Raw genomic sequence first — 18,856 nt, 5'->3', positions numbered from 1 at the left:
AATTCAGATGGGAGAAACGGATGGGTTACATCTAACAGATTTGCTCAAAGGAATTCTGGAAAGGCAAATATGTGAAAATGTATAGCAAAGACGTGAAATGCCTTTTGGTCCCTAAATGGATTTCATTTCAAAGACGTGCATATTGCAAATACATGTACCATAACACTTCTCTGTCCACTTCTAGAATTTTCTAAAGCCTGACAGAACATCTGCAGAGAGAGGATGTCATTCCAAGATAATCGACAGCAAGTTACTAAATTAAGATAAAAATGTCCTTAACCTTGAACAGTTTTTAAAGAGATTTTAGAAGAAAGGAGCCCTCCAGGGGGTTGTATAACTATATAATTGTACCCTTTCTAAAAGGCTATTTACAGATACATAATGTTTCCCCTCCATTCTTTAAAGTAAAATATAGGATTAAAAAAAAATAGTTTGGGGATAATATTTGTTTGGGACACCAGGCACTGCTAATCAGTACCACTCTCTCCTTATTCCTTACTATCAGAGCCCTGGTTTAGGAGACCCCATTATCCTTAAGGCTAAGGTGGCCAGTTTAGAATCCGAGCTGATGAGATCTAAGTGCAAGTCTGCTGACCATCTGTGGTAAAAAATTTGCTCTCTGAGTTAGACACTGCCTTTTTTTTCTTACTTAATTTCTTTTTTTTTTCCTTTTCTTTCTTCCTGCCCAAATTGTTGGAACACTATTGGAGATTCTGGGGTCACTTTGAAGCTATGTGGACGTGCTAGAGATGTGGAAGCTGGAAGAGCGAAGCAACCCAGTCCCCTGGTGATGCCCTTCAGCAGCTGGACTAACGCTAGAGGGACTATCTCCAAACTTCCTGCTACCCGTGGAAAGTAAGGTAAATCACTCATTCACTTTCTGTTACCTACTAACTGATCCAGAACTCTAACCTCAGGGTTCTAGAACCCTTCTCAGTATCCCATAGTCATACTCATGTTCCGGACTCCTGATCATCAGACTTGCTTATAGCAGATGTATGGGGAGGGCGGGCTCTTCTGGAAGCCCTCATACTTCCTCCCCGACCCCCACCACACACAAATAATGATCTTTATGTCCACTCATCCTTCTATCTACACTCAGAGGCCAGGGCCCCCAGGAAGGCTTCACTGACAACCCTTTACTCCTCTCTACATGCAGAAAGGGTAGAGGTGTGGGCTCTGGAATCACACTTCCTAGACTTGAATTCTTAATCTGTTACTTACCAGTTTAGGACGTGGGCAAAGTAGTTACCTTCTCTGGACACCCCTGTAAAAGAGGAACACTAAGTAGCACCTATGTACCTTACTGAAAGGATTAAATGAGCAAATGCAGGTAAAGTTCTTATAATTTTTTCTTGGGTCAATCAATTCTAGCTGCTATTGCTACCTTTGACTAATTTAGGGCAGTCCCTTTGCCCTCCTTTGGTTCTCTGGGCCCGTCTCATTCACAACACACACAACCGCATACTGCATTCACAACACACACAACTGCATACTGCAGAGTTTTGAAAGGTGGTTCTCAAAATGTGGTCCCTGGGCCAGCAATATCAGCCACACCTGGGAACTGGTTAGAACTCTGGCACTGGAGCCCTGCAATCTGTGTTTTAACAATATTCTCAGGCAAATCTGATGCACACTAAAGGTTGACGACAACTGAGAACATCTGTCTCAGACTCTCCTGGAGGCATTCACCAAAAATACAGATACAGGACTTACACCTGACCAGCTGGAGAAGGGGTCTAGTAATTGCTCTGGTTATCATGCTTGTCATGATTTTTCAGCACATAAATGTTTGAGAATCACTGCCATTTTGAATGTGTGTTTCACTTGTCTGTTTTTCCAGTGGACTTTACTTCCTTGCAAGGAAGGTTTGTGAAGATCTGTTGTTGTTGTTTGCATTATTAGTTTTAGTATGCTAATTCTAGAATCTCTGGCGCATAGTGCAATCTCAGGCAGGAAGTAGTGGCTCATTAAAACAGGTATCCCAAAAGTCTTAGTAGAACTTCAAGATTAATTCCTTCGGGAAGAGGTAAAATTGTCATTAGATGCAGATGATATGATACTATATATAGAAAACCCTAAAGACTCTACATGAAAACTACTACAACTGATAAACGAATTCAGCAAGGTAGCAGAATACAAGATTAACATACAGAAATTGGTTGCATTTCTTTATACCAACAATGAAATATCGGAAAGGGAATGTAAAAAAACAATGCCTTTTAAAATCACAACCCCAAAAATAAAATACTTAGGAATAAACCTCACCAAGAAGGCAAAAGACTTATACGCTGAGAACTGTAAGACATTAATAAAGGAAAGTGAAGATGATTCAAACAAATGGAAAGACATCTCATGTTCTTGGGTTGGAGGAATTAATATTGTTAAAATGCTCATACTACCCAAAGCAATCTACAGATTTAATGCGATCCCTATCAAATTACCCATGACATTTTTCACACAATTACAACAAATAATCCTAAAATTCATACAGAACCATAAAAGACCCAGAATTGCCAAAGCAATCCTGAAGAAAAAGAACAAGGTTGGAGGCATAGCCACCCCAGACTCAGACAGTACTCCAAAGTCACAGTAATCAAAACAGCGTGGTATTGGCACAAAAACAGACATATGGATCAATGGAACAGAATACAGAGCCCAGAAATAAACCCACACACCTCAGTTAATCTTTGACAATTAATCTTTGACAAAGGAGGCAAGAATATATAATGGGAAAGAGACAGTCTCTTCCGCAAGTGGTGTTGGTAAAGTTGGACAGCCTTATATAAACCAGTGAAGTTAGAACACATCCTTTCACCATACACGAAAATAAACTCAAAATGTCTTAAAGACTTAAACATAAGACATGACACCATAAAACTTCTAGAAGAGAACACAGGCAAAATATTCTCTGACATAAATCATACCAATGTTTTCTTAGGTCAGTCTCCCAAGACAATAGAAATCAAAATGAAAATAAACAAAGGGGACTGAATCAAACTTACAAGCTTTTGCACAGCAAAGGAAACCATAAACAAAATGAAAAGACAACCTACAGAATGGGAGAAAATATTTGCAAATGATTGCGACCAGCAAGGGCTTAATTTCCAAAATATACAAACAGCTCATACAACTTGATGACAATAAAAGCAACAACCCAATCAAAAAAATAGGCAGAAGACTTAAAGAGACATTTCTCCAAAGAAGAAATACAGATGGCCAATAGGCACATGAAAAGATGCTCAACACTGCCAATTCTTAAAGAAATGCAAATCAAAACTACCATGAGGTACCACCTCACACCAGTCAGAATGGCCATCATTAAAAAGTCTACAAATAACATATGCTGGAGAGGGTGTGGAGAAAAGGGAACCCTCCTACAACACTGTTGGTGGGAATGTAAGTTGGTGCAGCCACTGTGGAAAACAGTATGGAGGTTCCTCAGAAAACTAAAAATAGACCCACCATATGATCCAGCAATCCCACTCCTGGGCATATATCCAGACCAAACTATAATTCAAAAAGACACATTCACCCTGATCTTCACAGCAGCAATATTCACAATAGCCAAGACATGGAAACAACCTAAATGTCCATCAACATATGAATGGATAAAGACGATGTGGTACATATATACAATGAAATACTACTCAGCCATAAAAAAAAGAATGAAATAATGCCATTTGCAGCAGCAACATGGATGCAACTAGAGATTATCATACTAAGCAAAGTAAGTCAGAAAGAGAAAGACAAATACCATGATACCACTTATATGTGGAATCTAAAATATGACACAAATGAACCTATCTATGAAACAGAATCAGAGACATAGAGAATAGACTGGTGGCTGTCAAGGGGGAAGCAGGTGGGAGAGGGATGAACTGGGAGTTTGGGATTAGCAGATGCAAACTGGTATATATAGATTGGCTAAACAACAAGGTCCTACTATATAGCACAGGGAACTATATTCAATATCCTGTGATAAACCATAATGGAAAAGAATATGAAAAAGAATGTATATACATATGTATAACAGAGTCACTTTGCTGTACAGCAGTAATTAACACAATGCTGTAAACCAAGTATACTTCAATAAAAAATAAGTTAATTAAATTTTTAAAAAGATTAATTCCTTCAGAAGAACAAGTACTACACATTCACAAAAAAAGCACCCTTTGAAAGTTTAAATTTTTGAATTTCTTTGCCACTTCCTTAGTTTTGATCATCTTGGACAATATATTTTTAATACTGACTTTTAAAAAGAATTGTGTTTCAGTGTTTGCTATCCTTAGAGAGACAGAAACAGATAAGTACAACTAAATACTTATTTTTCAAAAGTCTCAAAAGTATAAGGGAAATGAAAGTAATTTATCTTCAAATGATTTTGGGGTACGTTTCTAATTTCATACTTCTGATGGGATTCAAGATTAAAACTGTATTAAGACATTTGAGACATGCCGCATTGGTATTAAATGAATGTAATTTTGTGTAAAGTGGTAGAAATATTTTCTTCAGCAAACATACCTGCAGATATAAAATCACAACCATAAATCTACAAAAAAGCAAGCTACTGAATGAAATCTGATTGGTTATTTCCCTGCAGTATGGATCTGCTAATAATTTAATTTACTACTTGCTAACACAAGCCAAAATTTAAATATACATATATATATGTGTGTGTGTGTATATATATATCTCTTCAATTTTAAATCATTCATATATATGAACAAGTATACATACACATATATAACAATTGTTCATATATATATATAGATATAGATATATATATATATATATAAACAATTTAAAGAAAGTACATCTGGTGGCCTATTTTTTCCCCCCGATTTCTAAAGAACACCATATTCTATTCTAGGCAGTGGAATGTCAATCCACCTTAAGGGTTGTTCAATGAGCATATCTGAGAAACCACTGGTTTAGCCAATGATGTACTTATTCAGGGAGGTCCTAGTGCCACTGTCAAGAGCTTATCCACAGGACAGATAAGAAGGTACTTGTTTGGTTTGTGAAAAGAAGGAGTAGTGAGGAATGGCAGGTAGCTGCAGGCTGATGACACGTGATGTCCATATATATGTAGAACCAACACGCCCATAATTGCACCCATTTTCCATACCCAAATCCAAAGCCTTTATATCATTAATCCCAGGCAAAAATGGTAAGATTCATGTGTGTTACTATCCCACGGCTTCAAGATGCCTATAAACTCATATGAGTATGTCTTAGTTTTATCAGTGGAGGACAAACCAGGCTTCTATCACCAAGCCCCATTCCATAACAGGCAAACCAGTCCAACACTTCTCTGAGTGCTGCAGGAGAGTCTATGGAAGGGGCGCTCACTCCACTGTGATGCCTAAAATGCCTTTGCTCAGAGCAAACATTCAAACCATGCTGAGTGAATGAATGAGTGAACTGGTGTCATAAAACAGGCTTATTTCAGGGAAATTCCATTCAACAGGCTGGCATTCCTTCCTACCCATCTTAACTGTTAAGCTTGCCATCAGACAAAAAATTAATTATAAAACGTTAGAGCTGAGGAAATTTTAGAAACTATCTACTCTCCAGAGGTATACAACTTTAATTTAGTGGTAAAAATCACTAGGAGTGATTTAGGAGTCTATCAGACCTGAGTCCAAATTCCACATCTACCATATTTTTGTGAGCAAATAACCACTTCTGAGGCTCTGTTCCATGTATGCATTATGGGATATCATAATAATACATACATTAATTGTATGACTATCAGGGGATGAAATGACACAATCCATTTGCCATGGTCGGCTAAGTAATTGGCACCAAGTAAGCACTCAAGACATTAGCCAATATTAATAGCGGAGAGATGATAACAAAACTCTGGGACTGATGCCCACCCTAGTGGCCCCAGTGGTCATAATGACTTTCTTCCATTCAGCCTGCTCTCTTCTCACTAAGACTAAGGAAGAGAAGATGAACAAATTAGGAATAACAATTTGAAAATGGTTTTATACTCCCTGAATGAATGGAATTATAATAAAATGATTCATGAGTTCTGCAGAAATATGATGAGACTTTAGATCTTTATGTTAGTTCTCTGCAAAACCAATTTATGGCCCTAAGATGTACCTTCCCACCCAGCCCCATCCTTACCAGGATCAAATATCATTGTAAATGGAAAAGTCAACAACACATAATCAACAAGCTAAGTTACAAGCCAGTGAAGTCTCAGAGGTTTGATAGAGAAAATTCAGATTTATCATTATATGTAAAAATAAGATGATATGAAGAACTCAATCTAAAAAATATTACCTGGAGATCTATAATTCTACAATAGTGCTATAAAAAGTAAAGAGCTAGAAATCTATTTAGATGGTTTTCCTTATAAGAAAGCACTTTCTGTATAACTTTTAATGTACTATTGATGAGAACAATTCAACAAAATTCAAATAAATACCTGCAGATGTCCTACAAGAAGAAAAGAACAGAGTTAGATGTGACGGGATAACTGGACTTCAGGATGAGTAAGACCCTATACTTGACCTCAATAAATTAACATGAAATACAGTGGATGAGTCATGTACAGAATGTCAGAATTCCAAAAGGCCAAGCTAAGTACCAAAAGGAACATGTGGGGACTCTTAAGAAGGAAATAAAATATTGGTTAGTTGATTACGAAAAGGCAGAAGGGAGTAGGTTCCCTTTGGCTGCTCTTTGAAGAGATCACTTCCTTTCCCCTCTAGTCCTGAGGCTAGGGTGGCATGGGCAATAGAGGAATGTGGGGACTGAGAATCATTTCTACTCTCACCAGAGTGGCTGGAAGCAGATTTTCTTACCAGGATGTAGTAGTATGCTAATATTTAAGGGTTCTTGAGGTCAGAGAGAAGGGTTTGAACACTCCGGCTCCATCTCTTGCTGTGGGTCAACTTTCTTACCTTTCCAACACCTCAGCGTCTTTATCTGAAAATTGGGGATGATGATAATGTCTCCCACCTGAGTGTGAGAACTACATGATATAGTGCATACGCAGGGCTAAATTTGGTGCCTGGCAAACAGAAAGTGCTCAGTACGGCAGGCGAGTGTAGTGACAATAAAGGCAAAGATGACGGGGGTAGTGCCGGTGTTGCTTCTGCCCCCAGAACAGGCTCTGACTGGGAGAGAGTTAAAGCACCTTTGGGTTCATGGGGGTTTATATATAAGCAACGGTTGATCAATGGGAGCTGGTTGTCCAAATGATTATGTGCAATCTAAGAAAAAAATGGGCCTCGGATCTGCTCAGCTACTTAATATTAGCAGCGGTAGTAGTCAAAGAAGCTAAATTTTATTACGTGTTTATATGCCAAACAACGTGCTGAACGTTTTAAAAGGATTTACTCACTTATTACAAGGAGGCTATACGCTAGGTCCTGATAATGTTATTCGTCTCTTTCAGATGTTGACTGAGCCTCAGACGGGTTACAAAAGCACCCAAGATCCCGTTGTCAGTACATGACGGAAATGAGTTCAAATCCAGCCTGTCTGACTTGTTCTTAATCACTAAGGTATGAAATTAAGCATGTTGCCCTTTGCCTGATTCTCCTTCTGAGGCCTGAATATTTCACTTAGCTCTCTGTGTGCAGAAGAGAGAAAATTCTCTCTCCTTCACCCAACTTGGCATCAATATCCAGCTCCCCTTCTCAAAATGGGTTGCTTCAACGAGCAGCAATGAATGCCGGGTCGTGGACCAGTCACCTTGATGACTAAGAGTCAGACACTAGGGAAAGAAAATGCTCTGTGACAAACCTACCCCTGTACAGAAACAAGACAGAAATGGGGGGACAGGGCAGAAGATAATGGAATAAGGCATAGGAAAAATAGCACCTGGCATCGTGATAGTAATAATAATAATAGTAGTAGTAGTGGTAATAGTAATAATAATAGACTTTACTATGCTCTAGGCATTGTATTAAGTGCTTGGTGTAAGTGACTTCATTTTAACATTGAAAACAAGTCTATGAGGATGAAATATTATTAACATCATTTTATAGGCAGGAGTATTGAGGTTCAGGTAATCAGGTAAATTGCCCAAGCTCATATGGTTAGCAAGTGGAAAGCAGAGATTTGAACCAGCACCTACACTCCTAACCATTATGCTATAACCATTATGCTGAAGACATAAGAATTCCAATGGTCTTTCCCCATAACCCACTCCTGCACTCCAGACCTCAACAGTCCAAGATCAAGAGAGAGCAAGCTTGGAGTTGCCACTCTTCAGTGAGTGTCAATCATTTCAAAACACTGTGTTTGCTAACATGATGTAGTTCCTGTGATAATCTTCTCAACCAGGTATCAAGAAACAGGAAGCAAAGATTCAAGTAACAGTATGCTCGTACTTACGAGGAAGGTGGGACAGCATAGTTGACACTGGGCTTAACTGTTCTGGAAAACGTGGTCCCAGTAGGCATACACGCTGGTACATTTTCCCCACCTACCAAATACAAAAGAAGTATTTCATTTCCATGTTGCTCTTCCAAGTTCCACCTCATTCGTGCCTGTCATTCATCCTCTGGCCTCTTCCTGTCTCCATTTCTGTACAGAAAGGTGCTGAGTCTCTGCTCTCGGATACGAAAGGGTGTGTTAAGGAGAGGGAGCCATGGTACCTCAGTCTTTTGTTTTTCTTCTTAATTCTATTATGCCAACTCCACTGAACTTAATTAGAGTGAATACAGAATTACACAATTACCCTCTGTTCTATTCTTCGGATGTTATATTTTGATAAAATTTACGACATGCTGCTCTCCCCTTGAACACCAGATGAACACTAGAAATGGATGTGTGTTGACATAAAATCTGTTATAATTACAACTAAAGTATAGCTTACATAATGATAGTGTTAACATAAAATTATAGATGTGTAGAGACAACGTGGTCATGCATTTTTTAGTATAAGTACATGCTTAGACCAATATCTGTTAGCGGAATGAAGATGGAAGAGAATTTTGGTTAAGCCACAAAGGCTGTTTAAGGACTTGCAGATAGCTAAGGGGAACTCAAAGACCAGTAAGATAGTATTTCCCCTGCCATGTTTTCAATTGCAAAGTGAAGGGAAGATGTGAAAGTAAGTACCCCTATGGAAATGACAAGACAAGTACCTTTTTTTCCTTGAATACCGGGGTAAATGCTTAAATTCTAATGTATATCAGTGATGCAAATTTTCAACTGAGTTTGATAAATCATAAAATAATAATTATACATATATGTATATAAAACTGCATGGAACTAGACAGTTCAGAATTACTTCTAATTAAAGAGGTACCCTATGACAACTAACTTAAACCTTACAAAATATGGTTCCAAGTACCCTATCAGAGTGAAAAGTAGGAGACTGAAAGGTTTATTGTAAATGTTTGTAGTCATGGTGTCTTACCTAAAACTACTCTGTCACAAATACTATTAAAATAATTGTGACATTTTATTCACTTTTACTGCAAACAACAAAACAAACTATAGGTATTTTTTCATTTCAGGTAATTATTTTAGCTAACAGTTACTAAATGTTTTGAGAAAGCAGAGTGCTAACTGCATGACTTCATTTTATCTTTAAAATAGCGCTTCCATGTCATTATTCTTAATATCTCCATTGTATTAAAGTGTATCTCTAGTTCAGACCTTTCTTCAGAACTGCAGACTTGTGTATCCAACTGTGTACTCAGCATCTCTGCTTGGACGTCACGAAAACATCTCAAATCTTACACCTCCAAAACTGGTCTTTAATCCACCAAACACGCTCTACCCCAAACTTTTTCCATCTTAGGTGACAGTAACCACACCTTTCCAGTTCCCCAGGCCCTAAATCTCGAATTCACCCTTGACCCCCTCTTCCTTTCCATTCTTGCATTCAATCTACCACAAAGTGCTGTCACAACCTTCCCAATGTGCCACTTCTGAGAACTACCAGCCGCTAGCAGCCTGGTGCAGGCCACCAACATAGACCTCGAGGATCCTGTCGTCGCCTCCCGAGATTCTCCCTGACTCCACTCTCTCCCCACATCCTCAAGACCACAGATAGAGTTATGCTTTTCAAACAAGAGACAGTTCATGCCACACCTCGGCTAAAATCCTGCCCCTGGCTGCCTACATTTAGAGTAAAAGACACAATGCATGTGATGGCCTCCCAGGACTTACCCAATCCATCCCATCACATATCCGACCTCCAGCCCTCCTGCTGTCTCTTCCTCCCCACTGACTAAGTCAGCCAGGGTGGCCTCCTTGATATTCCTCCAAGCTGCCCGGCATATTTCTGCCTTAGAGTTTTGGGACTGGTTATTCTTGCTCCCAGGGAGTGGTCTCCCCATCATACATTCTGACAACGCCCTCACTTCAAGTCTTTGCTCAAATGTCAACTTATAAAATCCACCCTGACTACCCTATCTAAAATCAGAACCTACCTGTACACTCCTCCAGCACTCCCAACCCAAGCCTCTTCAGTGAGCTTCACATCCTTTTCCTTATCCCGTAGTGCCCATCAACCTGTGACAAAGCATAGAATTTATTTATAACATCCGTTTCCACACGAGAGTGTAAGGAGGGAGAAAGCATGCAAGAAGGAGCACGCAGGCAAAGGCTCTTGTCTAATCTATTCATTGATACGTCCAAGCATAGAGAACAGGAAGATGCTTGATAAATAGTCCTGAAAAAGATACAGATGAGGAAACCAGTAGTAAAGCTCAGAAAGTTTAAGAAACTTCCTCAAGGTTCCAGAGCTAGAAGAGGGTCACAGTAGAATTCACACTTGGGGATGTCTAACTTCAAATCTCTTAGCCTCTCTGCTATCTTTTTTTTCTTCTTTGCGGTACGCGGGCCTCTCACTGTTGCAGCTTCTCCCGTTGCGGAGCACAGGCTCCGGACGCGCAGGCTCAGCAGCCATGGCTCACAGGCCCAGCTGCTCCGCAGCATGTGGGATCTTCCCGGATCGGGTCACGAACTCTCAACCACTGCGCCACCAGGGAAGCCCCTCTCTGCTATCTTAAGTCCATGAAATTCAGGATTTGTTTTAATCAGTGCCATGGAAATTCTCACTCCACTGAATAGGATCACTAAAGTGTTCTCTGTCTAGATTTATATATATATTTTCCATTTAAACAAAGGAAACAGAAGAGGGGAATTCATCATGGGTTATTGCGCTAATTTTACAGCAATTTTAGCAATAATGACATTTAAGTAATAGTGATATTTAATGATAGCATAATAATAATAAAACAATAGCTCTTAAATGTATTGAAGATGAATTGCATGCTAAACTCGGTGCTAAAATATTTCCATGTATATTTTGTGCAAAATCCTTATGAATATTCTATCGGATGAGCTTTATGTGTAACTCCACCAGGCATACTTCTCTTATTCCGCTTTCAAAGATAAGGAAATTGATGAGAAGTGTGGTAACCGTTTGATCAAGATGAGACTGGTAATAAGTTGTGAGTATGAATTTAAATTCAGGTCTAACTCCAGAATTTGATTCTCAATCCATACATGAAAATTCTGATAACTCTTTTGATAAGCGTATGTTCTCTCCTGGAAAACATCCCCCATTATGTCTGCCTGTGCTCATACCTTCAGAACACAGTCAAGTTTGAAACATGATAAAAATGTTTAAATAGTGTGCTTTAATAAATGGAAATATCTTCATCTAAACAATAACACAAAAAGGCAGGCTGAGCCCTTTGAAGTGGCTTCGTTGCTATCTTCCATCCAGAACAAGAGAAGGAATCAACAGCTGCAGAGTAAAGAAAGCATGAAACCCAGAGATGGAGGATTCTGTAAATGACCAATTACAAGACTATTAAGCCACACTTTCATAGCAAGAGGCAAAATATTCCGTTAAACTGAAAATTCTTCGACCCCTCACTCCAAGGCACACACAAACATTAATGTTGCATTTATTAGGATGTATTTCCTGTGCTCTATCAACTTGACTTTCAGCAACTGTATTAATACAGTCCTTTCGCTTTGCACATATATCTGAATGACGGATTCCATTACTGGAGTTTTGTAGAAAGAGTGGAGTGAATGAAGTAAAGTTTGGGAAGAGCCATCATAATCCATAATGATGGGCACTGAATCAGGACAAGAAGAAACCTCTCTTCTCATTTATTTGAATGAAAATTCTACTATATATTTATTGCCTCTGTACAGGGCCATCTGTTGAATAATGGAAAACAAGCATCTTTCATTTGGAGGTAGGATTTGTGTGCTCAAGTTTCGATGGGCCTGCAGAATTAATCTTGTTTTAGAAATGAAATAAAATGTAATTTCTTACTGTAAGTAGATGTGCTTAAGCAACTGGCAACTTTGATGTCTTTAAATCACTGCAGTTTCAGGGTAGGCAAATCTATAATTATTTCAAGCACTTCTTTATTGGTGCAACAATTGAGCAGTGTACATAGTGGTCAACAACCTGGGCATTGTCAGAGGACTCTAAGTTTGAATCTAGACTTTGCCACTCACCAGCTATGTGACTTTCAGCTATGAGAATCACTTTCTTCAGCGTTACAGTGTGGATTATTATATGCCCTTTGCAGAACTACTGTAAGAACTAAATGTATATGGGCACAGTGGCTCATAGTAAGGGCTCAAATTAGTACTGTGGTCACTACTAGTAGTATTGAAAAGAAATTACAACTTCTATTCTCATAAAGTGGGACATGTGTCCCTTTATCATTGTAATTTCATATCATTTTACTTTTGACCTTATAATTTAATAGCTTGATCCAGGAAACATTTAGCAGTAAATATAATTGAAAGAAGGTTACTTGTCAAACATGAAATACTGTAGTATCAAGTGTGCTGGCACAATACTCTGCTCAGATAATTAACCTGTAAAAATATGTTATTGTCTTCTTTTTAATTAAGCACATTGAACATATATATTTACTGTGCCAATTGGCGAAAGGTCCATTAATTAATCAGTCTAACTATATGTTGCATAAATGTCTTCTAAACATAATCGTATATGTATTTTATTTGTTGGGAAAATGTGTTTGAGATTGTTCTTTTCTGCCTATTTAAAGTAAAAGAGGGTGAGAAGTAGAGTTAGGCTTAATGTACTTTGTACTCCATTATGCCATGAAAATGCTTCTGTGCCCCGGAGACAACAACAAAAGATCTGCTTTAATGACAAGAATCAAGTATGTTCTAAAGCTTCCAGGTAGGAGGCGTACAGGTTGCAGTTCATATCAGAAGTCTTTGCTCTCTCTCTCAACTGCGTCTAGATGGGAAAGATGTGCTCACAAATGCTTCAAGGTGATATAGTAAATGTTGGAAAAGAGGGGGGTAGGAGGCAGAGTTTTGAATATCTCAAACCTGAGCTAGAAGGATTTTATTTAAAGAAAATAGCGGATATGATTTTTCACTTAAGGAATGCCAGTCAGCAAACCTAACACTAATGTAGGAAATTAGCTCTTTTAGCTATGATGCTTTCAAATGCACATGGCTGAAAACAAATTCAAAATAGTCCAAGGAAATTTAAAAACAAAAACCAAACAACAACAACAACCTCAACAAACAAGTACTAGAAATTCAGGGATGCAGCCATATTCAGATACAGCTGGATCTGGAAATTCCAGAGTATCAGCAGGGTTCCAGCTCTCTCTCCATCGCTCAGCCCTGCTTACCTCTGCAAGACTTTATTTTACAGAAAGTCTCTTCTGGTGCTGGATGGTCACTGGGAGTCCCAGAGTCATATCTCCCCAGCTTAGAAATTCCAGAGAGAAAAGACAATTCTTCCATTTTGCTCTGAGAGAAAAGTCCTGGGGAGGAGTCTGATAGACTTAGCCGAGGTCAGATGCCTACCCATGAGCCAATCACCTGCTTTACTGGAGTTCAGTCCCTGGGCGACTCTTCCCCGGGGCCCGTGAGGAGGCAGGATGGCATTATCTGGCAGTTCTCCAAGAAAAGCCTGCTGTTTTTGTAAGATGAAAGGGGAGAGGACATGGATAATGAAACCTGTATCTGCTTCTGTAAAATCCACAGAATCTTACTCCCTGCCCTGTGTCGATGACCATGCAGTAAGCTGACCCAGGAGGTCATTTTTCCCACAACAGTCTTTATATATATGACTAAGGAACACACTGGTAAAAGAATATGGGAGAAAGTCTGAGTATGACAAGTCAGCTAGACTGATATTAACTAAAAAAGCTGTGTAAAAATATCCTTAAAAAGTTGCCCCCAACTCACTCAAAGTCCAAAGTTGGAGCTGGAAATACAATGTCATGGAGTTTGGATAAGAACAGGTTTTCTCCAAGTTGAACTATGACACAGAGATTAGAGACTTCTAGAAACTACACTTTTTCAAAGAAAAAACATCACAGGAGAAAAATGAGGCCTAGAAAAATTAAATGACTTAAGATAACATAGCTAATTAATGGCAGGACTGAGACTAGAGTATATACTTTGTGTAATTGGCTATGGTTTAGTTAGTTAGTTTGTTTGTTTTGTTATCACTTCAAAACGAGACAAACTTAAAGAAAGGAAACACAACCAAAACTCAGTGGTTGGAAAAGAGATGGATGTGAACGCCCACTTGTTTCTTACGTATAAAGTTACCCCTCGCAGTGTTCTGGAGGAGAAAACGCTGGCTCTTCCCAACGTTGGTTACATACACAAAGATTCCAAAGACAAGACAAGTGCTTTGCAAACGAAGTAACTAGAACCAGCTCAGGCTTCCCCGCGCCGGGTCCCACGTTCCACGGTCAGAACCACCAACTGTATCCCCCCGGGTAACAAGGTGATTCAGAAAAGCTGGCGTCTTCAGAGAAGGGAGAAAACTTAGCCGGGAAGAGAGGAGAAAACTTGCTCAGCTTCTTGCTGGGGTCTGAAACGATCCCAACAGAGTCCTTAAACCCCTCAGGTTTCCCCAATCAAGCACCCTCGCCTCCAACCTGGGCCACCCCAGATCTATCAGACGACAGAAGTATGCGGACGCACGAAGAGCTAACCACCCCACGAGAGGAACCTACGCGCGGCCGCACCCACTCACCCGCCGCTCCCCGGGAGACGGGAGACGAGTCCGGGGTCCAAGTCCTGGGCGTGGCACACTCGCCCCTCTCCGGGCCCAGCTCCAGCTCACCTCGGCGCAGCCCGCCTGGGCGCCGCCATCTTGACCACAAAGGGGGCCTCGCGCCGGAGGCCCCTGAGCGGGCGCCCTGAGCGGAGCCGGAGCTCCGGGGAGCCCCAGGTCGGCGCCCTACGTCCCCCGCGCGCTCGCGCAGCGTCCACGCGCGACGAGAATCCCTCACGCAGCCCCCGACCTAGGCTTCCGCGGACCCGGCGCCCCGCGCAGCCCGCACCGCGGCTCAGGCGGCGCCGAGGGCGGCCCGGGCGGAAGAGCGGACGCGGGGCACGCGCTCGGTAACCTGGCAACGCGGAGCAACCCGGCGTCTCTGGCGAACCCCTGCCTTCCACCGCGAGGAAGCACGGACCCCCCCCCCCCCCGCGCCCGCTGCCCAGCCCTCGCCGCCCCTCGGTCGCTCCGCCCGCCGCTGCCCGCTGGCTATGGTCTTTTAAATCCATGATACAACGTCTATATGTAACAAATCTGTTAAACCCTAAATGTTTATGATATTCAAGTAATCCAGTATCTGAATTATTCTTGAAGATAAAACATCCAAAGACTTCTTAATTGTATGGGTATACATACATAAAATACACGTGGAGGTAACTTCAAATATAGTATGTGCCTGTCTCTATTCCTTCCCTCTCCGCTCTTTTAAAAAATGCCCCTTTAAAAATTGCCCACTCACCATCTGTTAGGTAAATTTGCTGAAACACAGTAAATGTGGAGACAGAAATTGTTATAGAGACTATTCCAAATGGCACTGACACCTGTATTTATGAAAGAGTTACTATTTTTATTATTATCCTAATTTTAGACAAGAAATTATTGTAATAGCTAACACTTATCTGGAACTTACTATGCCCCAGGTACTGCTTGAATGGTTTACACATGTTAATTTATTTAATCCTCATAATAAACTAAGGATTTATCTCATCCCCAACACATAAAGGGCAGGTATTATTATTCATCACCCCTATTTTTCAAGATGAAGAAATTGAGGTACAGTGTTCTTAAGAGACTTGCCAAGGACATAAAGCTAGGAAGCACAGAGCTCAATTTGAAGTCAGGAACTATCTTCAAGATCTATGTTTCAACCCCTCTGCCACCTAGCTCTTGGGTGCAGAAACAGAGCTCATACCCATGTCTAATCTCAGTAACAACACTTTTAACTATTGTACTCTGTTGTCTGTCTATGTATTAGACAGTAATCCCTATCAGCAGTGTTTCCAGAACTATTCCTCTTGGATGAATCACGTTCTGGGTATGTCCAGTGAACAACTGAACATAAAATGTTTAAATTATTGGAAAGTTCTCTCTGGGGAATGTCTTACGAGACCATCTACCATACTTAATTCCACTAATCGAATTAAATGGAATTTTAGACCATCTATCATTTTTTAATATTCACATCTCATTTAATATTCAAACAATATTCCTTAGGGTAATTACTCATATTCTTTGCATATCTTGATTCTTTGTGATGTGGGCCCATTTCTCATGATCGTATCTGCTTTGAAATTATTTAACGTAAGTTGATACTAGTATCTTCCCCATGCAAGTTATTTATCTTACAATGATTAAAAAAATTTTTTATCATTGTGTTGTGAATTCACAGCATTTTAAAAATTATTTTATTTATTTTTGACTGTGTTGGGTCTTCGTTGCTGTGTGCAGGCTTTCTCTAGTTACGGCAAGCAGGGGCTACTCTCCATTGCAGTGTGCTGGCTTCTCACTGCGGTGGCTTCTTCCGTTGTGGAGCACGGGCTCTACGCGTGCAGGCTTCAGTAGTTGTGGCTCACGGGCTCTAGAGCACAGGCTCAGTAGTTGTGGCGCACGGGCTTAGTTGCTCCAGGGCATGTGGGATCTTCCTGGACCAGGGATGGAACCCGTGTCCCCTGCATTGGCAGGTGGATTCTTAACCACTGCACCACCAGGGAAGTCCCTATCCTATAATGATTTTGATTCTTCAGTTCCTCAACCCTCCACCCCATTAAAATAAAATCAGAAGTGGGATCAAGTCTCATTTCTGTGGGGAGAAGGTAGCAGGTAAGCTCTTGTAGACATTCATTCAGTCAATCAATCTCAGTTGAGGACTCCTGCTTCTAGCCATTATGGAGTAATTGGCCCCAGAATTTTCCTCTCAAAGCTAATCATTAGAAAATTAGAATAACTTAAACAACCCTTTTAAGACACTGGGCAGCTAAGAGCTCAGGACTGTGTTCCCCAAAGGAGGGGGAACAAATGAGGCAAGCCCTATGAATGTTCCTGCCTGGTGCCACTTTTCAGACCCAAGCTGAGCATGGTCAATGGGCTAATTTGAGAAAACAGAGATCAGAGTTCAGAGAGACTCAGGAAGCTGCAACTTGCAGGCAAGAGTACAAGATAGACAGGAGGTACACAGAGAAAGAGGGCTAGAAATATGTATGGTAGTCCCTTGAATTTTGGCTCAACACTAAACTGGGAAAACATAGGATGAGGATATGGGACCCTAGGAAAATAACAACTATTAGGGAACTGTAACAGAGCTCACGCAGCACTGGGAGACACTGAAGTGCTAACCCTCTGGAGGGGAGAAATCTTTCTGAAGACTCGGACAAATTAGTAGAGACCCAGAAAGACTTTAATAGCAGGGCTAAATACCCACTGGAAAAAGTCTTAAAAACCAACCTGGAAAGGCTCTAGCTGACCTGCAAGTAACCTAACATCTGCTAAAACAAGATTCAATGCTTTTTAAAGGAAGACAGTGAAATGAAGACACAACCACATTATTTTTACACTGTACAGAATCCAATAAAAATTATAAGGCATGTGAAAAGGCAGGAGGAAAAACTAGTCAATAAAAACAGATCTAGAAATGACAGATTTTAGAATCAGCACAAATACAAAAAAAAACAGTGTGACAGAATTCTAAAATAGCCCCCATAATTATATAGTGAATGGGATTTTGCAGGTGTAGTTGAGGTTATTAATCGGTTGGCTTTGAGAGAGATTCTCCAGGTGAGCCTAACCTAATCACGTAAGTCCTTAAAATAAGACTTTTCTTTGGCTGGTCACAAAAGAGTATGTCAGAGAGATCCTAAGTGTGAGAAGGATTCAACATGAAGGAGGTTCTCTATTGCTGAGAGGGAAGGAGCCATCTGGAAGGGTCTGAGAGTGGCCCTAGCAGCTGTCTGGCCCCTGGATAACGGCAAGAGAAGACAAGGACGTCGTCCCTACAGTTGTAAGTAACTGAATTCTACTGACAAGCTAAATAACCTTGGACACGGATTTTTCCCAGAGCTTCCAGATAACAGCTCAGCCTGGCTGACACTCTGACTTCAGTTCTGTAAAAGAGCCTCAGGAGAGATCCCAGCCAAGCCGCCCGTATCTAGAGTACCTAAAGATCTGTGAGATAAATGAGTATTGTTTTAAGTCACTAAATGTGTGGTAGTTGTGTCACAGCAATAGGAAATAAATATAAACAGCTAGTGTAAATATGTTCAAGAATTTGAGGGCAACATGAACCCAATGAGGAGAGAAGTGAAAAATATAAAAATAAATGGAATGTGTAGGGCTGAAAAATACATTGTTTGAAATTCACTGCATCTGTGTAACAGCAGTTGCACACTGCAGAAGACAAACTTGAACATTGTTCAAGATAGACCATATATTGTTCCATAAACAAGTTTCAGTACACTTAAAATTATTGAACTCATTCTGATAACAACGGTATTAACTTGAAAATCAATAACAAAATATCTAGAAAATCCCCTAATATTTGATATTTAAACACACTTA

At 40.2% G+C, this 18,856-nt stretch overlaps 1 protein-coding gene across 7 annotated transcripts in view; it reads right to left on the bottom strand.

Moving 5' to 3' along the window:
• LOC149749795 (UDP-N-acetylglucosamine--peptide N-acetylglucosaminyltransferase 110 kDa subunit-like) overlaps positions 1 to 15,445 on the bottom strand; it is a 48,434-nt gene extending 32,989 nt beyond the window's left edge. For 5 of the 7 annotated variants that reach the window (XM_089908509.1, XM_089908508.1, XM_089908507.1 and 2 more), the window contains exons 1-3: positions 15,002 to 15,445; positions 10,416 to 10,497; positions 8,365 to 8,579 (exon numbers count right to left, since the gene is read on the bottom strand). In XM_089908509.1, the coding sequence (XP_089764635.1) occupies positions 8,365 to 8,513 (149 nt within the window). In that variant the 5' untranslated portion in view covers positions 8,514 to 8,579; positions 10,416 to 10,497; positions 15,002 to 15,445. Of the gene's footprint in view, positions 1 to 1,224; positions 1,268 to 8,364; positions 8,580 to 10,415 lie in introns of all 7 variants that reach the window. The other 2 variants (XR_016392494.1, XM_089908513.1) reach the window with 2 other exon arrangements.
• Between the last annotated feature and the right edge of the window lie 3,411 nt (positions 15,446 to 18,856).

The sequence above is a fragment of the Delphinapterus leucas genome, chromosome 3 (genome assembly GCF_059928025.1).
Source record: "Delphinapterus leucas isolate spDelLeu-1000000601 "Yukka" chromosome 3, BTC_Dleu_Yukka2, whole genome shotgun sequence".
Lineage (NCBI taxonomy): Eukaryota > Metazoa > Chordata > Mammalia > Artiodactyla > Monodontidae > Delphinapterus > Delphinapterus leucas.
Note: the sequence above shows the minus strand (reverse complement) of the source record. Positions and strands in the feature narration are given on the sequence as shown.